Source organism: Daphnia carinata, chromosome 2 (genome assembly GCF_022539665.2).
Source record: "Daphnia carinata strain CSIRO-1 chromosome 2, CSIRO_AGI_Dcar_HiC_V3, whole genome shotgun sequence".
Classification (NCBI taxonomy): Eukaryota; Metazoa; Arthropoda; class Branchiopoda; order Diplostraca; family Daphniidae; genus Daphnia; species Daphnia carinata.
In genome coordinates, this window is record NC_081332.1 from 6,462,228 (window position 1) to 6,486,784 (window position 24,557).

At 40.9% G+C, this 24,557-nt stretch overlaps 5 protein-coding genes across 5 annotated transcripts; 3 read left to right on the plus strand and 2 right to left on the minus strand.

Moving 5' to 3' along the window:
* Positions 1 to 86: 86 nt before the first annotated feature.
* Positions 87 to 3,108, minus strand: LOC130686545 (sorting nexin lst-4-like). Its single transcript, XM_057509661.2, has 10 exons — positions 2,957 to 3,108; positions 2,630 to 2,791; positions 2,323 to 2,430; positions 1,890 to 2,250; positions 1,680 to 1,832; positions 1,384 to 1,618; positions 1,169 to 1,312; positions 907 to 1,102; positions 643 to 849; positions 87 to 564 (listed from the first exon to the last, which is right to left on the minus strand). The coding sequence occupies exons 1-10, from the start codon at positions 2,966 to 2,968 to the stop codon at positions 517 to 519; spliced, it is 1,626 nt and encodes a 541-aa protein (XP_057365644.1). The 5' UTR covers positions 2,969 to 3,108; the 3' UTR covers positions 87 to 516.
* A 967-nt stretch (positions 3,109 to 4,075) lies between these two features.
* LOC130686542 (protein AATF-like) lies at positions 4,076 to 6,320 on the plus strand. The gene is made up of 6 exons (XM_057509659.2): positions 4,076 to 4,252; positions 4,317 to 5,101; positions 5,179 to 5,246; positions 5,319 to 5,712; positions 5,776 to 5,915; positions 5,976 to 6,320. The coding sequence occupies exons 1-6, from the start codon at positions 4,153 to 4,155 to the stop codon at positions 6,175 to 6,177; spliced, it is 1,689 nt and encodes a 562-aa protein (XP_057365642.1). The 5' UTR covers positions 4,076 to 4,152; the 3' UTR covers positions 6,178 to 6,320.
* Positions 6,321 to 6,797: 477 nt separating this feature from the next.
* LOC130686553 (probable ATP-dependent RNA helicase DDX46) lies at positions 6,798 to 7,687 on the plus strand. The gene is made up of 3 exons (XM_057509670.2): positions 6,798 to 7,094; positions 7,151 to 7,265; positions 7,338 to 7,687. The coding sequence occupies exons 1-3, from the start codon at positions 7,020 to 7,022 to the stop codon at positions 7,670 to 7,672; spliced, it is 525 nt and encodes a 174-aa protein (XP_057365653.1). The 5' UTR covers positions 6,798 to 7,019; the 3' UTR covers positions 7,673 to 7,687.
* Positions 7,688 to 11,756: 4,069 nt separating this feature from the next.
* On the plus strand, positions 11,757 to 12,987 carry LOC130686559 (ran-specific GTPase-activating protein-like). The gene is made up of 5 exons (XM_057509676.2): positions 11,757 to 11,916; positions 11,983 to 12,128; positions 12,192 to 12,349; positions 12,423 to 12,551; positions 12,622 to 12,987. Exons 1-5 carry the CDS (start codon positions 11,902 to 11,904, stop codon positions 12,849 to 12,851), a joined length of 678 nt encoding a protein of 225 aa, XP_057365659.1. The 5' UTR covers positions 11,757 to 11,901; the 3' UTR covers positions 12,852 to 12,987.
* A 2,327-nt stretch (positions 12,988 to 15,314) lies between these two features.
* On the minus strand, positions 15,315 to 24,280 carry LOC130686543 (pituitary homeobox 2-like). The gene is made up of 3 exons (XM_057509660.2): positions 22,582 to 24,280; positions 19,927 to 20,228; positions 15,315 to 16,731 (listed from the first exon to the last, which is right to left on the minus strand). Exons 1-3 carry the CDS (start codon positions 23,186 to 23,188, stop codon positions 16,000 to 16,002), a joined length of 1,641 nt encoding a protein of 546 aa, XP_057365643.1. The 5' UTR covers positions 23,189 to 24,280; the 3' UTR covers positions 15,315 to 15,999.
* Between the last annotated feature and the right edge of the window lie 277 nt (positions 24,281 to 24,557).

The following is a 24,557-nucleotide window of genomic DNA, read 5'->3' on the forward strand; positions in this document are numbered from 1 at the left end:
TAATAGGAAGTGAATTGACGTAGAAGCTCACGTTTCAGTTGTTTTTTTTTGTACCTCTTAACTTACTAAGAGCACGTAACACTTAAGACTGAGCAATTTGCACGTTTAGTGATCCATCTATTCTTAGGCATAGCTCTTTATAAGATAATTGAAATGAAGCTCGGTAGAGCGCTGTAAGAACGACAAAGTTTTCATGAAGATGAGACTACAACACGAGTCGTTCTGACCAAATTCGTATGAGGGATTTACCCAATGGTTGCCATGTCCCCTAATAAACAAAACTTTCGATTGGGAACAATAACACAGAAGGAAGAGCGAAACAGAATTTAAGCAATTGAAATTTAACACGCGACTATTTTCGAATCCTCTGAGGGAATGTTTCCCCAAGAATGAAAACAATTGATAAAAATCTGCGAAGACCAGGAATCCGAAATAATTAGAATAACCTTCGTTAATTCGCATAGAGGAATGGATTTAAAACGAAACAATGCGATTTAAAAACCCGGTCGAAAGTTGTTAGACGTCCTTATACTGAGACAAGGTAGACTGCAGATGATCAACAATCTAGAATGAATACGAAAAACAAACAAAAAACATTGATATAGTAGGAGTAGGGTGCCAATTCCAGCACAAGCTTGTAACCTTTTGGTAGTAGGCGATTTGTTCCTGAAGGAAGATTTTGGCTGCTGCATTATAATCGCGTACCCGTTCTTGATGAAAGTATGACATTTCTGCCAGAAGCGTGTAGGACACTACATCAGTTCGTTGTTGAGCACGAATGACAACATTGCTTTCAGTTTTGCCTTCCGCTGCAGAGCGCTCCAGTTCACGTCGTTTTTGCAGAGCTCCCTAAAACATACCACTTTATACTACATTAATAAAAATTAAGCTAACGCTTAAGATTACCTTATGAACAGTGATGATGTCCGGGAACGAGGCAAGTAGACCACGATAATCGTGAAGTAAATCACCCATTGGCTCAAAATCCAAACGTGGTTGGTCTTCGCAAAGAAGAGCAATTTGATCATATGTATCGGCAGTATGGGCCAACGCCCTGGTTAGTGGGGCCGTCTCTAGCAATTCCATTGCCGAACTTAGCGTTCTATACAAGAATGCGATTAATAAACAAAACAGCCAGCATGATTGCAGCTGATTGTTGGAAACGTACCTAAACGACTGCCCAATGCGTTGATAGTCACGTTTGTATGGGCCTTGTTGTCGTTTGACTTGTTCAGCAAAGTTACTTTGCATCGTGCGGACAGCAGTATCAAACGATTGTACGAAACGACCAAACGCTTCGGTTTGGGAATCTCTGATAATTTGCCAGAAGGTAAGAAAAACACGATGAGGCAAACAATCAATGAAATCAGGAAAGAGACTTACAGTTGTAGGGGGTCTAGAGCTTTTTCTGGAACTTGAACCACGCTAAAGATTGCCGCGCCAATTACTTCATCTTTTTCAGCTTTCCGCTTTCCAGTTTTCCATCGTTTGGCATCTGTGCATGTTAGAAAATGCAGCCAGACGTCCGAGCGTGACAGAACTGGGTGGTTACTTACACGACTAACGAATGACTGTAACTGAAGGCGCCTGCGTTCGATGAACTGCTCTTCATACCGACCTAATATGCAAAGCAAAGTTTTGTACATTTATTGAAACTATTAAAGCTATCGAATACAAACCTGAGATTTGCTTATCGGGTAGCGGAGGAATTGGAATGATGCAAAATTTTTCCACCAGTCGTTCGTGAAGCCAATCGAAATGTTTGTAGCGCCGCGAAACTTGGATGTTGTTTATTGATGGTGTCAGTTGATAAGCTATGAAACTTTTCAAACCTGTGCCAAAAGAAACTTCAGAAATTTTGCCCACCGACCATACAACTTTATTCCTACCTTTCAACTTGGACTCTTTCTTAGGCGAGGCTACGACGCACGAGTATGGTTGTGGATTCGGAGCCCAAGTGATACCATAATTAGTTTCGATAATTTGAATATAATCGCTATCAGTGGCTGCCACTTTGCTAGCCCCCAAAATGTAGGCTTCTCCGCCAGTTTTTACGAAATGGGAGAACCGGTTCAAGTTTTTACGAACAGTTCCTTTGCCGTCACCCAATTTCAATCCCGCCAAGTTGACGTCAAGTGCACTACCAACGTCGCTATTGCTTCGTCCACCTGATGCAGCGTTTGCAGGATGACTGGCTTGATTAACTTCGGAAACGTCATCGTCCCAGTCATCGTCCCAGTCATCATCATACTAAAATTGCAATACCCATTTAGATATCAGTAAATATTTAGAGTGCAGTATAAAACTTCCATTATCAGCTACCTGTGATTGTTGTTGTTGAATTACTGGAGCTGTACTTTCCTCCACATAAATCTGTGGCAATGGAGGAGGGGGCATGGCAGGTGGTACATCATAAGTTTGTACTATAGCCTATTGTTGATAAGAACAGGCAAATTATCATTAGCTTGACAACTCATTTGGTTTTCTAATTTGTTGAAATCACTCCATTAATTAGGCTACTTTCAAGGACCTTTACATATTTCAATAAATTAAAAGAGCTAATCTCTTATAAAAATTTTCTTTTCTACTTTGAGAAGTCAATTGTTACGAGTGTAAGTGTAATAAATACCTCAACATATGCAGCAGGGAATATTCCACTAAGTCCACGTTGGTTACTACCCTCCCACCATCCTTCTCCAACATCCTTACTTGTAACATTTAAAATCTCACCAGTGGTAATTGATAGTTCAGATGTGCCAGGCTGGCCATCAAAATCGTAAAGGACGCGCGCCTGTAAATAAAAACGTTTCATATTCTTCCAAATGATTCCATTAAAACTGGGTTTGGTTAACAAATAGGCAACGGCAATTAAACGGTAAGGCATAAGAGTGAATAAACTACATTGCTTAAGGGTTTAAATTCACAAATACCAATAGAAATTTACAACAAACATTACCTGACCGGCCATTTCAACGAAGAATACACCTGTCAGATCTGCTTATTAGGTTTCGCCCCCTTCAAAGCTGACAGGAATAAGTCGAATGAGTCAATTGGCTTGAAACTCAAACTGTATATGTGTTGTGTGGCAACTGGTTTTACCGTATGTCAATCAGGGGACGGGGGTTTATGTGGGACCGGATATAACGTGTACTTTGAGCGTGGAACTTAGAACGTAAGACGTGGAAATCATTGTGGAAATAGGAAGAGTCGTCGACCGTGGAAATGGCCATTAGGAAGGTTACATAAATTACAAATGCGGTGATAATATTTTGTGTTTATTCAATTTGATTGCTAGAAGAGATTCAGTTAATGACAAATTCGCGGATTCTTCTTTCGCTTCGCTTCTGGAAATAAAAACTTTCCAGAAAGGCTAAAAAACTATGCGTTTGGGATTTCAGTTATTTTTCACGCTATCCTCCAATAAATCGTGGAGATAATGTGTTTGGCTTGACTCTTCGCAGCAGTGATTTTCGCGCCACACCGTTCCACTTTCCAAGTATGCGAATACATGGTTCAAATAAATTTTGTATTTTTTGGTAGCCACTAACCTTCGTCGTCAAGTGGCATCACATATTACTACGTTCAACTAGTTTTTGTCTTACTTGAATTGATACCTGAAACCTAAAAATAAGCTAAGCACGTAACCAGCCTAACAAAGAACAAAATGGAAATTTTGCTTTAAGCCTTAGAGCAGTGTGTTGCTGAAACTTCGACACGTGCCATCAGAACCAGTAGTCAACGTACTATCGCACCAAAACATGTAAAATGCCTGCTTGGACTTGCGCGCTAGATAACGTAACACCCTGTAAGATGGTAATAAGTTGTCTAGCAGTAGAAGGCGCGTTTTCAAACATTGTACCATTCGAGCTGCTACCTTTCAAGTTGGCAGTGGCTAGACCCGATTTTCCCAGCAAAACTGGCCCAACTTATGCGGCTTTAGAATCGGATCGCGGTTCGATGAAGATGGACTATTATGCGGTGATCTACGGGCTACCCGGGTATTAGTAAACCGGGGCCAATCGCGCTCACACTCGTTTTGTCAGAAAACAAAAGAAGAACGTATTCGTCTGCAATGATTGAGTCAGAAAGATTGAAAACTTGAAACACGTGGTATGTTAACCGTGTGTAGAAATTTAGCCAGAATCTATTTCTATGATGTCCCAAACTAAAGGCAAAACACTTAGTGAGAGGTTAGCTGAACTTGCTAATCCAACACCTCAGTTCGCAGACCCAGAAGATGAATTCAATGAAGGTAATTAACACTGAACAATTTAATGGCAATTGATTTTATTTTACTTTACATTTTTATGTCATAGAAACAAAAGCAAGGTTAGATACCTTTGATGATCAGTATGAATTACAAACTACTACAAAGAAAACACTGAAGAACAAAACAAGCCTGCGCCATAAAAATGTTGGATTATTAGCAGTTACAGACAAAAGATATGCTGGAAAGCAAGTAAGCCGTAAAGAGCTTGAGTTTCAAGCAGAAGAAGATGAAAATGAAGGTTTTAGCTCTGAGCCATCCCTAGTATCTGGTGGTGAAAGTGAGGAAGATGATATCCTTGGATTTAAAGACAAATTCTTAAAAACAACAAACAACAAATCAAAAAAATTGAATCCTCATTCAGATGACGAAATGGATGATGAAAGTGCATTGGAATCCGACGTTGATGACAGAAATTCTCTGAGCTCTGAACATGTTGAAGGAGAAGAAGATGAAAATGAGGACGAAGAAGATGGAGAAGAAGAAGAAGATGGAGAAGAAGAAGAAGATGGAGAAGAAGAAGAAGATGAGGTTGGAAGTGTAGATGATAATGAGGAAGATGGAAGTGAAGTCAGTGTTCAGAAGATGTCGAAAAGTTCCCACGCAACCGACATAAACAAAGGGAAATGCGTTCAAAATCAGCTCTCCCTATGGGATCATCTACTTGAGTGTCGCATAAAAATGCATAAAGGGATAAATTTGTGCAATCAACTACCCCAGGGCCAAGTTTACAAACAGTTTACCAAAATAGCTGGAGAAAACCATTTTATGACAGCAGGTCAAGGGGCTCGGATAGCTATTAAAACATTGTTGGACAACTGCCTTGAATTGCAGGTAAACAAAAATAGCTACCAACTCTATCCAAGTTAGACTTACCCAATGGAATTATGGATCTTTTCTCGCTTATCTAGGATCTCTTACTAAAATCTAACCCTCAGACGAAATCGTTAACTCAAGGAAAATCTGGAGAAAGGGAAAGGTAACTTTTTGCATTTACAATTCTCCATTAAATTAAACTAAAAATCCGGGCATGTTACAATTTCTCAAACAGTGACGAGGAAATCGCAAGCGATACTGGTGAAGAAGCTACAGATGGTGATGAAGAAATTGAAGATGAAGGCCCTAAACGCAAAAGGCTAAAAATAGCTGGATATGAAGCTGAAATTGGAAAGCGGCATGATAACTTTCGTGGTTTTTGTCATCGTACACTGAATATGTGGAACGAAAAAACAAAAATGGCAACGGGACGAACGGGTGCCGGAAGCAAAGCTGGATTCGGAGCTTTTGATCAATCAATTTTAAAACAACTTGAAGGAATCCTTAGCGATAAACAGCGACTGATCAATCGTACGCGGATCAAAAGAGCCACTTACCGCGTACTTGGGTCTGTCCTTAAACCCTCTGTCCAGGAAATTGCCAACGATGGAAAAGAAGATGAATCTAAGGTAATCCAGTTGAAAGAAAAAATCTTTCCTTAAATAAGAAATAACTGAACATTTTTTATTAAGCATGAGGAACATCCAAGCAAGGATTATGAAGAATTTGATCCGGAAATTTATGACGATGACGATTTTTATCATCAGCTACTTCGCGAGTTGATTGAAAAGAAGACTGGTGAAGCAGGTTCCAATCAAATTGCTATTGGAAGGTTAGACTTCGTTCAAGCATGTTTCTTTATTTTGATTCTAAATATGCGATTTAAATACAGGCAATGGCTCGAAATTCAAAAATTACGGTCGAAAGCTAAACGAAAAGTAGATGCTAAAGCCAGCAAAGGACGAAGACTTCGATACCAAGTGCATCCTAAACTTGTTTCTTTTATGGCGCCTTACCCTGAAACATCATGGAATGACGTTGCCAAGAATGAACTATTTGCTTCACTATTTGGGTCACAACCATTGGCTAGCTAATAATGTGGACCGATTCCAACCCATTCATTCTAAGACACTATATAAATTCTGAATGTGCGGCGTCAATTTTACGTTCAAGCTTGTCCGTGTAAATTTTCGTATAGGAAATTCTTCCGATTTAACATGAAGCAATCGTTGCTGTGCCAGGTGGTTAGAGTTCATCATTCGTACTTGTTCGAAACGACGTTTCATACCGTTATGGCTTTACCAATGATAAATGATTTTGTTGTGGCAGTTGAATAACGAAAATTCGTCCATTTGTTGAAAACGGTTAGCGATCATGTTTGGATCATGTACGCAATCGCCACTTTAATATTGCGTTATTCATGCCATGGTTGGGTAATGCGGTTTGCAGATACACTGTTGACAGTGAATATCCATCATTTCATTATTAATCAAAAATTTTCAAACAGTTATCTGAAACATTGAGATCGCCTCTTCAATCTAAAAGTACAAAAGAAATAAGGAGCCATAGCGGTGACCTAAACTGAAATTTGTTCAACAGCATCTTGTCTTTTCTTGTTGTACAATTCATTTGATTTCCTCGATTCAATAGCAACCCAGGGCTGATCCCTATCGAGAACTTCCCGATCGCAGTGAGGGCCCCTAGTATTTTTTTTTTGTTTTTTTGTTTTTTTCGAATTTTAAAGTTCGCCACATCTGTTGCCGTTCGCGAATTAGATGTATATAATCTTATTTTGGTTGTAAACTAAGGTTGTCCGAACCATCATGAAGACTATATTCATAGTTGTGGACGTACTGGAAGAACAGGCAATAAAGGATTCGCTTACACTTTTATCACCCCGGGTCAGCAGAGTACAGCAGGCGATATTATTAAAGCCATGGAACAATCGAACACACTAGTTCCAGCTGAACTACAACATCTTTGGGATCGATACAAATCCAAACTTACTGCGGTAAATTAGACAAAAGTGAAACATTAGCCTTATTTTAATTATTCACGATTTCGTAGGAAGGAAAAACTGTCCCATCAGACGGGGGTGGATTTTCCGGAAAAGGATTCAAATTCGCTGAATCAGAAGCTATGATTGTATCAGAGAAGAAAAAGTTCCAGATAGCCGCTTTAGGTATTTTGTCGAAAATTTTTAGATTATTATTTCCGCTGATTAACAAAAAGTACTGTAACTATTTCTGCTTAGGCCTGCAAGATTCCGATGAAGAAGATATTGAAAATGACTTGGACGAGCAAATTGAAACTTTGATGGCTGCCAAACTATTAGTGCGGGAAGTTCAAGCATCCACAATTGTCACCGGAGGCGGCGGTTCAGTTGCATCAAGCATTCCAAGCAAAACAGCTATCGACAAACTAGAATTACCGAAGCGGTTAGCCTCAAGAATGAACCTGGCTAAACAACCCATTGGACCAGTTCTAACATTATTGAGGATTATTGATTCATTCCTCTTTGGATCATTAATCCAAATTCAAGTTCCTGACCATGCTCCTTTTTGGTGCGTAGACCGAGGCCGAAGTTAGTTCCTCATACAATATAATAAAACGTATTTCCTGATGGACGCAAAGTACGAGAAAAGAAATGTGAAACTGAAGTAAACTGGGCAAGTTCGGTTTGCTTACCCAATTCTTAGCAGAAGAAAGCCCCACCTGACCATTTACGCGAACCTTCGCACAGTCCTAATCATTTCTACTTTACTTATCATAGGTTGATAATTTCGAAGCAATCGGGACTACAACCAGTATTCACGTCAAATTTACTTGTTTAGCGGGGGGTGGCGACTCCCTAAACCGACTTTCTTCCTACTTCAGTTTCACATATCTTTTTTTTTTCAATTGCCATGCTTACCTTGTCCCTCGTTTGTGCGGACCTTTATGTACTATAGAGGTTGCTGTTTGCAGCATGTATTCCCAAATGCCCACCGTATGGCAGATGGTCCACAACTTACGTGGCACATTCACGACTTGAATTTTTCAGGACGTGACACCTCTATAGGGAGTGATCGACACCGCCTATTCCTACCACTCCAATGATAATAAGTCAGTAGCATCCCTTTAGTACACGAAATTAACTGCCCAAACCTCGCTGCTGCACGCTTTGCCATTTTTCCACCCATATTCGTTCATTAATTTAAACCTGTGGACTAAATTCACAAAATAAACAATGAACTATGTGCTCTAGGTGAAGCTTGAAATAATGGAACAATTGTTTTTTTTTCTTTGAAGTCAAATCATACAAATAAAACGATTTGTGGCACAACAGTACAGTTTGCTATAGGGACCGTTTAAAGACGTTCTACCTTATTTCAGTATTGACCTATGTTATTCTATATTCTATGGAAAGATTTTGAAACAAACAAATTCTTACTTTTTTTGAAAAAATTTAGTTTTATTTTTTAACTAGATGTCGTTGTAGTCCTTAGGGCCTTTAGTGGTCGTGTAAATAAAATTTAAGCCCGACTTTTTTTTTTTTCTTTTCAAGTTGAGCTTCTAACAGTCAAACTAGATGGTGTTGGTGTGCCTTTAGTGATTGTGTAAACAAAAATTTAAGCCCAACAAAATAAGCCCGACTTTTTTTTTTAGTTTTTGGTGCGCTAGAGTAAAATATCGAAGTTATTCGACCAACTTTTTCAGCGACCTTTCTCAACAGACATGTTCAGGCATTACAGGGCACATTATCGCAAGTAGCCTAAAATCCGTTTTCGTTAGCTACCCAGTTAGCGGTAAGAACAACGCCTGGTAACGCATGACTTCGAATAAAGGTAAACCGTAGAATCGAAACTTTGTCGTAAATCTTTTAATCGAACGCGAGTCTTTTTTTTCAATCATTATAAGCTATGCAATGCCTACACTTTCGTAAATTATTGTAGAAATTACAAGACAAATTTAAAACTTTTTTTAAATCATTTTATTTTAGATTTCAAGTACAAGCACATATGCAAGTTATAAGAGAAGCAAGCTAGTGTTTCTTTGTTGGCAAATTTTCTGGACTTGTTGGAAACCGCTTTATATTTGCATCCGCAATACCCACCACCTGCTTCCTAAGACTTAACTTCGGGTCATTAGTACTTCCATTATTTGAGGTATGGGTGCTGCTGGAGGCTACACCAACAACGTTTTTCCCAACAAGGTAAAGAGAATCACCAAAAACATCTGAAGCTGCGACGCCCTCCGCCACCCTGCCGATGTCGAGTTTAATGTCATTGGGGTCGTTAACGTTCTCGTTCTTGCTGTGGGAAGAAGCGATTCCTGTTATTTCTTGGTTAATATTCGCAAAGTTGTTGGGCTGGTTAGGGAAGTCGCTGAGATTTGCAGATGCAATCCTCACCACTTGCTTTTGAAGGTTCGATTGTTGGTTTTTGGTCTTTACCTCACCTGAATTTTGGTTGTTGGAAAAGGCTGTGCCAATAGTCGTTTTCTCGACATCTAACCCGGTAGTATTGCTGTTATGAGGATGGAAGTAAACGCCTGAACTAGCTATTCCCGTGATATCCTTGCCAATATCGAGTTTGAATAGTTTAGCTTCATCAGTAACCTGGTACTTGGTATTGGAAAGCCCAATTCCGTTCACCGTTTGTTGGATGTTTATATCGCTGATGTCGTCGCCACTAGACAAATCGATGTCGTTGATTTTAGAAGTAGTATTCATGGTGTTAGACTCATCAAGAACATCCGAAGCTGCAATCTCTTCCATTACCTTGTTCATGTCGAGTTTGAAGACGTGCTGCTTATGGATAGTTTGGTCTAGAGTGTTCACAAATCTTATTCCATTTACAGTCTTCAAGATGGATATTTCAGACAGTTCGTCTTCGCCAGACAAATCGATGGAATCTGGATATCCTCCTTGTCCACTGACTTGCCTTTTGATGTTGACTTTAAAAGTTGTGTTACGCGAACCGCTGATATCTGAAGAAGCAGCTCCAGTCACAATCTTATCAATTACAATCTTGAGTGTTTTAGACTGGAGAATCATGAATTGGTTGTTCTGCGTTGCTCACCTGTCTTTCGATTTCCAACGTTAGGCTTTTGGTTTGATTATATGATTCGCCCAGGTTTGCATCACCGATTCCAGACATCGCACTGATGAAGTCCAAAATAAACCTGTTGATTTCCTCGAGTAAATCGTCAACCTCAACTGCTCCAGTGCCGGTAGAATACTTCTCCATGTCCAAATTATAAGTGTCGGCCACATCAGGATTGCCGGCGGAAGAAGTTACAAGTGACGGAACGCCGCCATCGGCGTTGACGATATCGGGGTCTGGCAAAAGTACACTTTTACCATGCGGCTCTTGTCCGCTGATGGTGTCTTGTTTTGTTTTAGTTTTGGCCTCGTGAATTTCAGACGTGGTAAACGTAGTAATTGGATCTTCGAATACTATCCCAGTTGAGCTTTGTAGTTGGCCGATGATATCCGCAGTCGAAGGGCACTTAAGATCAGTCAGGGACGGGCATTGCGGCCTTGTGACTACCATTACGATGACACCCACAATGCATCCAAGAGCAAAGAGCGTCAATACGGCTACGTACAACCTTGCTTTACTGCATTTAACCATTTTCAATGTGGGCAAAGACGATAAATTTTCCTCCTGTAGCCATCGCTTTTATACAAATAACGTGAAACTTGTGGGTCATTACAATGAATATGTAGGTATGTTTTGAGACTTTCTTCCATAATTCGTAATTTCATATTTTACTTTTGATCAAAATTAGGTGTATGCCTTATTTACACATACATTTCAATATGTTTAGTTTTAATTGAAATAACGAAACTTAAATTATCTTTTCCAGAAAAGAGGATTTCGCTGCGCTTGCGATGGATATGTAGAAAAATGATTTCCGTGCTATTCCGCCAATCATTCGGCAGAACGTCCAAATGGAAACCGTGAAAAAAGCAATGGTACCAAAACATTTTTCAAAACTGATAACATATTTGTTTTCCTAAGAAATGCGATAAAAAATAGCGCCCTTCCTGAAAATGGTTAATGAATTCAAAGATTTCTGTTCGCGAAAAAACAAACTGAGCCGAAACATTGTTCCGCGCAACTCTTGTTAATAGCATATCATCGGCAATTCTTGTTTTTTTGTTTTCTAGGATTTACATTTCTTGAGCATTAAAATAGCTAACAGAACAACAACGTGGGCTTGACGAAACTAATTTGTTCGTCCGTTTTCTACGGTTGTCTCAGAAATAATGTGTGTAAGTATTGTTTGGAGGGATAAGAAGGATTGCACAGTCTATCGGCAATAAGATCCAGCTCAGATAGCACTTGGAACAATCTCACTTTGCTATTTAACTTTGAATTATAGTTGAGCACTGAAATTTTTAAGTACGGCATATTGCGCTGAGAGTCGATTTATATACTTTGCCAAATTCAGTTTTCGCTGAAAGTAAATCCTTTTTTTCCGGAAATATCAGTTAAGCTTCCTTTCCGGTCGTTGGCGGTTGATATCTTTTCTCAAAATCGTGTTTATAATTTTTAAATTGTCACAAATTTACAGATCGCGTTGTCGAATTCCCATCTTCCCAATTCCCGAACATATTTATATTGTGGTACAACTGTAAATTCTCGTCGCATTAGCCATAGCGCTTCTCTTTGGACAATAAAGAAAAACGACAATTAGAAGCCTGAACTTTGGAAAATTCTAGTTGTATAGTAATTGTCTGAAACTCTTGTACTCGGTATTGGCAAATCCTCCATTGACGTAACAACTATTTTTTCATCCTTTTCCATTCTCGTAACATTTTATATAAAATGACTGATATATCTGTAAGTGTAATAAACAAACGCGATGCCGACGAAGCATGGTAACCATAAATTTCTTTGATTACTCAGGTAGAAATCCAAAACAACAAAGACCACAAGGAGGATGTCGAAAACGATGAACATGAAGAACACGATCCGTATTTTGAACCAATTATCCATCTTCCAGAAGTTCATATTTATTCAATGGAAGAAGATGAGGAAGATCTTGTTAAACTGTAACAAATCATCACATTCAAGTCCAACTTTGTATATCTTTAATGGTGAAATTTTATTTCCAGGCGTGCTAAACTCTACAGATATGATAACACAGAGGAACCTCATCAGTGGAAAGAAAGAGGAACTGGAGAAATTAAAATCTTATGCCATCTGAAACAGAACACTGCAAGAGTTTTGATGAGGAGAGATCGAACATGGAAAATTTGTGCTAATCACTATAGTAATAGCTACTAGCATATGTACTCTGTTTGACAGAAACTTGTTTCTACTTAATAATTGTCACCATATTTCAGTAACTCCTGCAATGGAATTGAAACCTAACTGTGACAGTGACCGTGCATGGATCTGGAGTGTACCAGCAGATTTTGCTGATGAGGTTCCCAAACCTGAGCTTCTTGCTGTTCGTTTTTCAAATGCCGAAAGTACTATTAGTTGCTCTTTACGTTTACCAAAAAAATCTTTTAATAATGTGGTTAATCTAAATATTTTTAGATGCAAAACTATTTAAGGAGGCATTTGAGGAAGCTCAAAGAATCTTGGAGCAAAACCAAAATCTGACAGAAGAACAAGCAACAAGCGACGAGAGTGGCGATGAAGTTGGAGAAAGCGAAAAAGACGATGAGGAACAGGATAGTGAAAACTCAGGATCGAAAGTTGAACAGGAAGTTATTGAAAAATTGCGTGAATTGGAAGTAGATGGTGCAACTGGGAAAACGGGTTAGCTAAAAATGACAGTGGTCACACTTAAGACACTTCATCTTTATTGGACGTTTGCTCTCAAGTCATTCCTGAAAAGACATTTTAAGCTCATGGATCGTTGAGAAACTACTCAGAGAAATACACTTCATATGAAAGCCATATTTCATTATGTTTTTCAACCTCTGTAGTTTGTATCAATTGTACCAGTGAAATGTTTTCTTCATTTCAAGTAATTTTTCCTATTTTCGGCAAAACTATGGTTTGCCAGCACTAACCATAAATACATTTTACATGCTAGCCAGTTTGTTGTGTACGAACTGGGAAACGGACTGTAAATACAAGGCACGCGGAAAAGGATCCAAAGTTCGAGAGCGATATGAAATAAGTTGGCCATAGTAGCCTATTAGAATATCAAGTTATCGGCTTTGTCTTGTTAAAAATGTATCAGTGAGATCAGTTGATTGAATTCAGTTATAGGATTTGTTTTCCTCGAAAACTAAAATAAGGTTTGGTCGAGGGTTATATAATCAACAACATAGTAAACCGGCACGTAATCTCAGATATGCTAACAACAAAACCTCTTCCACTTAAGCTTATGGTAAAAAAGCTTTCAGCTTGATCCGTCTGTAGTGCAATATGCAGAACTTATACATTACGTGCATGGCAACTGTAAACTTTCACGCAGTCTGCTGTGTATCAAAAGACCTCGAGATATAAGAGACCCGGAAGAAATAACTTTCTTAAACGACGTTATTTTTCTGTAGTAAATAAATCCACACTCGTGGGTCATTTTTCGTTATTTATTAGCGATTGCTTGTGACTACGACAACATTGGTTTTAGGTGCGAGATTTCCTTTGGAGTGTATTAGTAACGGTAATAGAAAAAAAAATGCTGATACATAATAACGACTTTGAATTTAAATCTCTCAAAACCTACTAGCACTATGAAACAACGATGTCGTCTTCGTAATTATCGTTAAATAGTGTCTAAGTCGCAATATCCAAATTACTGGAAAGGCTCATGTAGTAGGATTTTCATTTCAATTGGTTTATTCGATACTTTTAGTATTCAATCGTATACGTTCATTTTATTCACGACAAAGGTTACGTTAGTTAAATTTTAAAAAATCATTTTATCATCATTATTCTTAAATAAATGTACATAATAACTATAAAGTTAGGCTGGTTGAAGGCAAAAAGGCCTCTTCCGCTCTCGTCGTTGCAGTTTCACGGTTTTCCTAAAATATAAAAAGGATACGAAAACCTAGTAAACACATTTGATTTTAAGTTGCATAAAGTCCTCCAATACTCGCTGGAAAAGGAATAGCTGTTCAGACTAATCCGAACTCTTAAACTGTTCGTAGGACTTGGGTTACGTTTTTTCGGAAACGAACAATGGCAATTAGAGGCTGTTATAAAGACAATAACAATAGATTTTTTTATGAATCGCTGCCTAGTGTGCAAATATCTTGTAGTCCCACAACAACTATATCGACTTTAGCAAAAAAATGAGCGTACCATTTACCTAGTTATAATTACAAATGTAAGCACTGTACACCGGAAAAATCTCTGTATTGCAAAGCGCTTCTTATACGAATGTTTGTCTTTTGGCAGCCTATTATAAGTCGAATCAGCGGCTTAATAAAGTGGAACTGTCAACACGCTGGGGTAGAAGGGGACAAAAATGTGTATTTGCTGCCACTGTCGAGTTAATTGTGATTTTTCCTTATATTACGCCTGGTAGGGCTCGAGGGGGTGTGTCGTCCAGGGCCATCAAGGGTGGAAATGTACTACTAGCCGCACAGGGGATGCGGGAGGGGGCGCAAAAGAATAATATTGTGTCTATAACACCCCCGTCCTCCAAGCCCGTAAAAAAATAATAAATAAATAAATAAAAATAACGCAGGGGAAAAGTGCTGCAAAAGTGGGGAGAAGGTTACAGAACCCCAAATCAGCATATGTTATAAAGGGGGCGCGTGCGGATGAATGTCTGATCCCCTTTGATCATAGGAGGGGAACCTATTCCAACGGTCTTGTACACCCAACGTCGGGAGCCTACGTCTTTTGTGCATGTAGCCTCCAGTAAGGGTGTTGCCGTGGGATTATGTCAATATAAAAGCTGTCACCTCTGATTCCCGACACACTTCATCACTGCAAGCATCTAATATAGGAAGCTGCACGCGCCCTGCTTCGGTACGTATGCTGCAACAACCTTTTTTTTTTTTGCCAGCTATCCCGCAGAGAGAGCACGGGAAACCATCCGGGAATCAAAGTTTCATTAAATCAGGAAAGTTGTGGCTGTCCGCGTTGCATCTCTCCGGGCGTCATTGGCCCTTGTCAACTGGGTTCACTATACAGCCTTCACTTTGACATTTTCAATACGTATATTGCTTGCTATAGATCTCTGCTGCGTATATATATACCAGGTTTGGCGGTGTTGCGTAATATGCTAATGAAATGAGACAAAGACTCTTGCCGTGCATATATTGGTTTCCGAATGGATTTTATTCATTTTTGCAATCAAATACGATGAAATATTGGACAGCTATTATATTTTTTTTTCTTTTGTTTGCATTGCACGATGCTATCGTATTAAATTCGAATCGTACGAAATCATAAACAGTCGGAGGAGTCGATATGATTAGACATGCGATTGTTATTGTTATTATTTTTATTTTTTTTTTTTTTTTTTCGGGTTTTAAATATTATCGTGTATCAGTCTAGATGAAGAAAAATGAAAACAAACGAAAAAAAAAACTATTACAAAACAAAATGGGGTGACAAGACTCGAGCCAAATATAGGCATAATGATTAGGACAAATGAAAATGTATGTATACAGTATAGACATTCAGTTGCACGGGATTGAAATTGCACGATGAAACCGTGCCACTCACGAATCGCAACAGATTGCATGACATATCCAAAAGAAAGAAAACAATATCAAACGCAGGTGACAGGGGGAGAAATTGCGTAGACCGACGGGCTACATATTTACATCCTTACATTTATTGAACGGCCAGGATACTTCAGTTCTGTATTCCACTGCAAATAAAGAATGAAATGGGCCTTAATTTTTTTTTCTGTTTCTTGACGTCTAATTTAAAAAATCTTTACTCGTCTTTTTCGAGTCATCACACAAACGCCTGCTGACTTTTTGAGAATAAGAATTATTAGACAGGTGAGCGATCAGCGCCTGCATATTGGCACGCAGCTAATGCGGCGTTAGAGCGAGGACTGCCCGGTTGCTGGCCATAGCCAGAAAGCAGGCCCGATGAGCTATTGCTACTGCTGCTGCTCGTGCTGCTACTGGAGCTGCTGCTGCTACTAGTTTTGGCGGCGCTGTTATTGTTGGACTTGTTGAAACGCAAAGCAGCTGAACTGACCGGTGTCGGGACAACGGTTGGCGTTGCTGATGGTGGCGGCGGTGGAGGAGGTCCGCACTGTTCGCGGTAAGATGCGTAATGATTTGGCGGACTGCTGTAGTGTTGCATGCAAGGTCCAGCTGCTTGACTGGCCATGCCGAGGGAATTTGACATGGTAGCCATCGTCGACATTCCGATTGCGCTACTGTTAACCATTTGACCGACAGGAGTGACGGGATTGAATCCGGCCGCACTCAGCGGTGACATATTCACTGAGTTGAGACCCCATGGAAAGCTTTTGGCCGTCCCGGCAAGGGGACTGGGAACTTTTCCAGCCCAACCGTTGTACGTCGGCGGGGCATATCCAGCAGCGTAGAGCGCCGCCTCGTCGGCTGCAGCCGCCGCGGCTCCAAACGGTTGCATCAGGCCGTTGAATTGCGGAGTAAACGAAGACTTGAAATCAGCGGCCGCAGCAGCCGCCGCGTTCATTGCGTTCCGTTCGCGCTTCCTCCATTTTGCGCGTCGATTTTTGAACCACACCTGTGGCGATAATAATAAATAAGAATTGAATTATCCATCAATTATTAGGTCAGGTCTTTTAAAATCCTCTAAATTAAGTTCGTTATATAAAACCTTGAACAGGTGGAATTTTCATAGCTAAATCAATTGGATCGAATCTTTATGGGGACGCATACTGGCACTTTACGCACAACCGTAATCTTTATAGAGATGTAACAATAGCGTGAGCAGTCCTTCTGTTGGTCCGTTTCACGCTGACCACAATCAGTAATCAGTATAAATAACAAGAGGAATTAACTTGTCTGTCTTGTTTTCCCTTTTCGTCTGTCAAACGAGTGTTCAGTAATGCTCGGTCTTTGATGATGCGCCGCCGCGCGCGGTATATAAATCATAATCGACTCGGAAAGCATACACACACACAACAGCGTTTCGTTTTTTTGTAAGTCAACTCCAGCATGTAGCACCTAGCCCCGTTGTGGCGCGTTTGACAAACAGATAAGATTAGGAACACACCACTATCAATGATACCATGGTCAACACGACCGTAAAAACATACACACGTACACATCGCTACACAGCGCAACTAGAAGAAGCTGGTGTAGTGTCGACGGCTGTGAAGGGGGAAGGGCAAGAGTCAATACACGTTACGAAGGGGAAGAAAAAGGGAAATTTTTTTTTTAAAATTGGATGAATGCGTTGGCTTACAAGACATTCTTTTGTTTTACGTTATCTCGTAAGCGGTCGATATTTTATGTACGTCACTTCTCAATGTTCATCGGCTATTTCTCTTTTTTTGTTTGGGGTGTATGTGTGTCGGTTTTAGGCTGTACAATAATTTATGAATGATGGCGCCTGTGTCTACAATTGCAACACCTTTGTTACGTTGGTTGAATAGGTGCATACTAATCTGTTTCAACAGAGGGAAATTACACTACCGTTAGTCGTGGCAATAGTTTGAATTTTTGTTATCAATTTTCGTCGCCTATAATCACACATTTACATTTTTTCATCACGGATTCAGACGAAGTTAATCGTTTGAAAAGGATGCCAATTGCGTGATGAAGTCAACAATAGCTGATAGTTCCTGTTTTATTTAGTTTTGTCATTACCTTATTTTCTTTCGATGATAAAATGTAACGTAAAAAATTTAAAGAAAACAGCGCGCAACGTCTCAAACTGAGAGGTTAATTCTTATCAGCATTGACGTGCTTTGACAGATAGATGGGAAGTGTAGAGTGATTAGGTCTTGCTCACCAAGTTAAGCCATGAAATGTATACGCATGTGTATGCCTTATTGACAGAACAGCCGTTTTGTTGGCGTCCGCCCTAAGTCAAGTTCGCAAATGAACAACCTCTGTTTGCATCAGTGTGTCGGAGAAAGGCAATCGCGTTTTTTATATCGTTTATCCAATAATAATATGGACTAAATGACAAAATATAAAACCATTTGTTTGTCACGACATCAGGATAAATATAATTTGAGTGCGACAGGTGCAGGCGCTAACGCCAAGACGCTTATTAGCTCTAAACAAGTATGTTGTACCAGAAGTGAGAATCTTGACGATTGGATTGCACAGCTTTCAAAATATGTCGTCTTATTTCTAGATAGTGTGTTTAAGCGATTAAGCAGGTTTAAAGGACAGTCCTCGCAATAAGGCTTAAATGGGCTTATGAACTCCCATTAGGATGGATACACCTTGACGGAAGAAAAATAATACGAACAATAATTATCCGGTTGTATCCAACTAACACTAGATTGCAAATGGAGTCTACGCGTTTAGGCCTATACACTATGATCGCATTACAAAAGTCTATTACGTTGAAGAGACACTGTAGCATATAATCGTTATACATCTTTGCTACAAATATCACAACATATAGGGAGGGACGAAATTGCGAGGACAAAGGAAAAGAAACGAAGCAGATTGATCTAGTTTCACGCCGCACAACCTCATCATCATAACCGTCTGTTGGGCCACCAGCCACACATAAATGACCTGATCTTGTTTTTCCAAGTCACTAACCATCTGTAAATGTAGTATTTATACACACACACACATATAACAGGGCAACACACGTATACAGCTTGAGGGGAATTTAAAGAGGGTTGTGCCATGAAGGGGATTGGGATATATACGTTGCTGTGATTGCAACCGACACAATATAGTCCGCAGCATTACACCTCGCTCCCCTCGCACTTCCCCTTCTTATGATGCTAGACCCTCTAGATCTTTATATGTATATACCGTAGCTCGTCCACATAGAGACGCACCAGACAAAGGCAGCGTCAAAGTGGAAGCTCATTGTGGTTCCTCAGACGACACCCTGGGGATCGTCGTATGTACAAAAATACGTGTATGCCTGTGTGTGTTTGTGTGTCAGAAGCTAAACTGAGCTACGTAAGGCGTTAGTCAGCACCCCGAGAGAGCAGACCGCAATTTGTGCAGCATTAGCTTTTTATTACGTACTGTCCCATTCAAACTCATATTTATAGTTTTTCATTTACGTTGGTATAATCGCAAGTTTGTGGCTACCCCTGCCATATTTCCACCTCACAATAACATCTTAAATAAAAAAGAAAAGATTTTTTGTTTTTGGTAACAAAACAAATGTTTATAAGAACATTGCCTCAAATACAGCTAACGAGAGTCTAGTGCGACTGTTATCAAGTTGTTAATGTGATAAAATGTCGTTCAGCGTCAGTTAGCAATGGGAAATGTTTTAAGCTAATCCAACAATTAAGAAATCAGTGTAGGCGGCAACCGAACCAAACTGGTATAGTCTACACCGAGAAGACAGCTTGAGCCCTGAACATAACTTGGTCAACATGAAACTACGTTTTCGATACAGTTTTGTTGTACACTGACGAAGACGGGAGGGGAGGGGGAACGTTTCCGATGTTCATGTAACCTAAATCTCCTTTTTTTGCTGTTGCTCTCCTCTTGTTCTCGTATTTTTTTTTTCCGTTCTTATCGTAGACAACTAGCTCAAAGGAAACAAACCGCCCTTGCTTTTTGACAACATTTGGGGTAAAAAAAAAAAAAAACTCAACCGAAGTGTCACCTGATTATCATTTTCCCGTTTTATTATTTAGCTTCTGTTTTACTTTCTTCTCATTTACTAGCTGACAGTTAGAATTTTTATGAATCAGGAAATTTAAAAAAATGGATGCTGCTTAATACCTCTACTTAATTATAATGAATATTTGATGCTTACCCTGACTCTTGGTTCGGTCAAATTTGTCCACATTGCAATCTCTTCGCGAGTACTCATATCCGGATATCGGTTGCGAGTGAAAGTGGCCTCGAGTTCCTGTAATTGTTGTGAGGTGAAGTGAGTCCTCTGACGACGCTGACGCTTCTTCCGGCCATCCTTGTCAGTTTCCTCGGCTCCCGAGGCCACTGCTGTTTGCTCGTTGGAATCAACCACCAAGTGCGAGGGTTGTTGTTGCTGTGGCGGCTGCTGGTGATGATGGTGCGGGTGTTGCAAAACCGATGAACTGCCATTCTTATCGGCCTCTGTTGAAACAATCCATCATGTTATGTCGTCGTTGAAACAATCCAACACGGAAGCATCGAGTCAAATATAACGAAGATTCGTAAATTTCCGCTACGCGTTGCGGATGAAAAAAGGATGTTGTTGCTGTTTATACATGTATAGGGTCGTGGGCCTATAAGATGATCTCTTAAGTAGTGTCAACAGGAAATTGACCCCAAAACTTGTCGTGTTCACTGTCATTTAGTCATCCGCCCTTATTCCTATTTTCACCTCCTGTCTTTTACTTTCCTGCAACTGTATATTGCTGTTTATAGTGGGGAAGTCTAGTTGACCACTGACCAGCTGTCGAGTCAGTTGGAGGAAACCAAAAACATAAAAGATCGCACCTAGTGATTATTCTATATGCAGGGGGGGGGGGGGGGGCAGCATTTGTACTTGAAGGGTATACAATGGTCTTTACTTGTGCTCGGTGTACGTGTGTACAAACATTGGATGAAAGGGTGAAGGGGATAGCCAATGCCAAGGGATATGTTGTTGGTGCGCGCGCATTAACGCGCGTGCCCAAAGTCCAATAAAGTGGAAAAATGGTCTTTCCTTGGTGGCTAAATCTCATCAAATGGCCCTTCCGCGATTCCTTCAACACAAATTTTATGGCTGCAAAAAAGCTGCCTTTATAACCGCCATATTCTCCTTTCATTAGTCAGGAGACAATCGATCTATCTACACTTGGTTAGAAAAATATATTTGCCATGGACTCATTTTTATGACGGATGCCCGTACAAAAATGTCTTTTAAAAAAATGCTAATTTTTACCCTTGCAATCAGCAATTGACACTAGTCGGCCGTAACACAAACGGTTTCTGGTTCCAGGAAGAACATTTATATTCCTGTAACGGAAGAGCTGCTCCTTACTGAGAATCGCTTGAGTACGGTTACGTACATTTATTTCCTTCCCCAAACCGAAACAACTGGGGAGGTATGTGTTATGACCTCTTCGTTTGGTGTTCTCCCTCATTGACGGCTACCCTATACACAGCGCTGGTGAGAAAACCATTAGCGGTTCCTATTACGTCTTGACGGCCTTGTCTTTGACTTGGCCACGCTGAGAATGAAGTGCTCTTGTTGAGTCGCATTTGTCAAATTGTCAACTGAACAGCTGAACGTCGCAACGACCGGCACGTCAATGCAAGCGCGGTTACAAGAGAAAGCGAGAAACAAAATACCTCGGGAACGATGCTACTGTAATCCTCACCAATATCGAGTAGAACACGCGCGAACACATGTCCCGCCGTACACTTACGAACTATATAGAAGTGCCATCATTTTGCCTTCTCTTTTTTTTTTTAAACATTTCTATTCAATTTCCCGACCGGGAGAAAGAGGAATTTTCTCGCCATTTGTTACACGGAGGCCTGGTTTTTAAATCAGCAAAATTGTGGCGTATAGTTGAGAATATGGTATTCGTCTAAAAGATTAATGATGAAACGTGCATTGTTAAAAAAAATTGCTTTTACAGTGGGCTACAGTGATGGCCAACGGAATTTACAGTTGCAAAAAGTTGGAAACAGCCGACGGTTTTCAAACTTTGGTTAATTATGGAACCAATTTGGATGCCATCCAGTAGACAGCGTCAATGACTTGTATGCCTAATGGAAGTTTTTCAACTTGGCAGTGCTACGATATACCGTTTTTTGCTTCGTACACCGTACAGTGTTCATTTATCTCAATAGCCTCATTTAACGATGTATCTCCGTCGGCAAAATACCACTAGGTCTATCTCTATAAAAATAAAAGCGCTGTGTAGGAGGCCTTGTTCAGTTTAAATCCCTCACTCAGCATCCTTGCAAACAAGACGAACTATACTTGGCCTCAAAAAGACTTTGGATTTATATTGGCTCTTCAGCCGCTATATTAATTATTTGATTTTAACCCTGTGCGCCTAATGATTTTGCGTTCCTTCAGTGGCGGACCACAGAAAAAGAGAAAAAAGAGATACACCAGGATGTATATCTGATAGTCAATATCCGCATATTGATGCATTATCAGGACGACAAATTGGAAACCCACTGTGACCCACAATACGATGTGCATTAGGTATATCGGATATACGCATGGGGGGAAGCTATAAACGTATCAGGCAATAAACATTTTGCGGTTCATTTCGTTAACTCGGCTACTGCTTTTTACGAGCTTTATGAAGGTCATTTGAGGTAAAACAAGTCAATTGGCACAAAAAATATATCTATAAGGAAGACTAGGTGTAAAGGTAGTAGAAATAAATCTCATCATAATTTGATTCAAATTTCAGGGGACAAAGGTCTTAATACCATTTCAAAAGCAATAAAACTAAATGAAAATGAGTGCAAAGTGTACCTCGTTTGATTTTGTCGATGGACGATCCTGATGCAGTGGTGGGCACAGGGCCTCCTAGAGCTCCACTGTGTATGGGTCTTCGGGAATGATTATTGCTGGCGTTAGCAGTGGCCGCTGCCGCCACGGCCACCGCCGTTGCCATTGATCCCATCAGATGCTGAGGGTGGTGCGGATGGTGGTGGTGTCCAGTGCCTGCCGGCAAGAACGGCGATGACGAAGTGGACGTCATAAACGAAGAAACATCGGCGCCGTTCATCGCAGCCGAGAGATGTCGGGCTGCGTGATGGTGATTAGAATTCAAAACATGATGCTGATTAAGATCCAGCGATGGTTCGCCACCCTGGTGGACACCAGCACCCGTTAGGTGGTGATGATGCAATTGATGGTGGTGATGCTGAATGCTCTGCAAGTGATGATGATGGCTCAGCTGGTGGTGGTGATGATGAGTCGGTGCATGTTGAGCGTAAGAGACGGGGATGGATCGGTGGTGATCCACCGATCCGCCACCGCCGACTCCGGCCACCAAATCTTGTAAGCAGAGCGACGGATCGGATGTCAAGTTACCGCCTCCACCGCCACCGTTCGAGGAATTATTGGCAAGTTCCATCACGACGCAGTCGCTTTCACAGGCAAAAGGGAAAAGGGAGAACAAAAAACACTTGTAGAAAGTAGAGAATTCTTTTCTAGTTTCCTTTTTTGATTTTGCAAAGGGAGGAAGAAGAAACGATTGTTTTGTTTTTCTGTCCTCTTTTGCTTCGGGTGTTATGGTCGTCGGGATTGGGAGAGTGGTGATGTAGAAGCACGCAGCAGCAATTCGATGCCGATCAACGAGGACTTTGGAAATAAGACCCCCGAAAAGCTTCGGTGGATCTTTGGGTCGGAATCTCGGGTTCAACTAACCCGCAAAGCCCCCCGGTTGGAATTAAGCGGGATTGTACGGAGACGGTCCGGCAACGAAAGAGTGGGGTAGTAACTGAAGCGGCAGTCAGCAGTAGCTATACGATATGGAAGAGTCACTAGTACCGCTAGAGCCTGTCGGATGAACGGACAAGAGGCAAGCAAATGGGAGGAGCTTGTTGCGTCGACGTCGAAATGACTCGCCAACTTGCTGGTTCAACGCCAATGCCAAAAGCCAGAAGAAACAAGAGCTAGGAGCAGCACGGCGACGGCAACAGTGATGCTCAATCGTCCGTGCAAGTTCAGTGCCACAGTCAAAGAAAGAAAGTTCCAAAACCTGCTGTTGCCAAATGAAATCAATTCGGCCTTTTCGTAAAGTGGATTCGAGATCGGCAAAAGGACAGTCTGGGAACTGTTTGTACGAGTTAAAGCCCAACAAGCCGCTGGAATACCTATATGGCCTGAGCTATAGGCGGTGGCCAATGTCAGTGAGAGATTTTGAGTCTATGGCCTATAGTAAGGAAAAGCCAGGCACGCCGAAATACACACACATACACACACACACGCACGCACAAGGAAAAAGAAACAGAACCAAACACATGCACACACCAGACCAGTGATGAGGCGAAGCTGTGCTCCGAATGCGGCGGATTAGAGCCGAGCTCACTCTCTAATCTGGCCGGGCTCTGGCTGCGATTTAGAAGCGAGACGCAGCTAATATATCATGCCACCTTGTAGGCTACCACCCTACCGACCTAGTATATACACACACATACACAGAGATATTTACTGTACACACCCAGCAGGAAGCATATCGGGTCGTGAGGTGTTGGACTGGTCTTGGCTGCCGGTGGGCAGACCATATCGACTCGGCGTAGAAATAAGCGCAAAAGGATCTAACCACTCCCGACTCTTAGCGCCGCCCATCACGTATTGCCTCTTGCAAGCCCCCCAATTCTTAGTCTGCTGTTTGGAACGGGGCTATGGCTGCCCTGGCTGACGGTCCCGCTTCAGTCATTCGTTCCGACCAATAGCAGCGAATGGAGAGGCCATTGAGTAGGCGGAGCTTGAAAACGGTT

Coding starts and splice junctions, on each gene's coding strand:
- LOC130686545 (XM_057509661.2), bottom strand. Junction 2,431..2,629: donor TCCCTGCTGCATATGTTGAG/GTATTTATTACA, acceptor TATCAACAATAG/GCTATAGTACAAACTTATGA. Junction 1,103..1,168: donor CGCATTGGGCAGTCGTTTAG/GTACGTTTCCAA, acceptor ATTCTTGTATAG/AACGCTAAGTTCGGCAATGG.
- LOC130686542 (XM_057509659.2), top strand. CDS start 4,153: ATGATGTCCCAAACTAAAGGCAAAACACTTAGTGAGAGGTTAGCTGAA. Junction 5,102..5,178: donor ACAACTGCCTTGAATTGCAG/GTAAACAAAAAT, acceptor TCGCTTATCTAG/GATCTCTTACTAAAATCTAA. Junction 5,247..5,318: donor AAATCTGGAGAAAGGGAAAG/GTAACTTTTTGC, acceptor TTTCTCAAACAG/TGACGAGGAAATCGCAAGCG.
- LOC130686553 (XM_057509670.2), top strand. CDS start 7,020: ATGGAACAATCGAACACACTAGTTCCAGCTGAACTACAACATCTTTGG. Junction 7,095..7,150: donor ACAAATCCAAACTTACTGCG/GTAAATTAGACA, acceptor ACGATTTCGTAG/GAAGGAAAAACTGTCCCATC. Junction 7,266..7,337: donor GTTCCAGATAGCCGCTTTAG/GTATTTTGTCGA, acceptor ATTTCTGCTTAG/GCCTGCAAGATTCCGATGAA.
- LOC130686559 (XM_057509676.2), top strand. Junction 12,129..12,191: donor GAGGAAGATCTTGTTAAACT/GTAACAAATCAT, acceptor TTTTATTTCCAG/GCGTGCTAAACTCTACAGAT. Junction 12,350..12,422: donor AATTTGTGCTAATCACTATA/GTAATAGCTACT, acceptor ACCATATTTCAG/TAACTCCTGCAATGGAATTG.
- LOC130686543 (XM_057509660.2), bottom strand. CDS start 23,188: ATGGAACTTGCCAATAATTCCTCGAACGGTGGCGGTGGAGGCGGTAAC. Junction 20,229..22,581: donor CATCGACAAAATCAAACGAG/GTACACTTTGCA, acceptor TTGTTTCAACAG/AGGCCGATAAGAATGGCAGT. Junction 16,732..19,926: donor TGACCGAACCAAGAGTCAGG/GTAAGCATCAAA, acceptor TTATCGCCACAG/GTGTGGTTCAAAAATCGACG.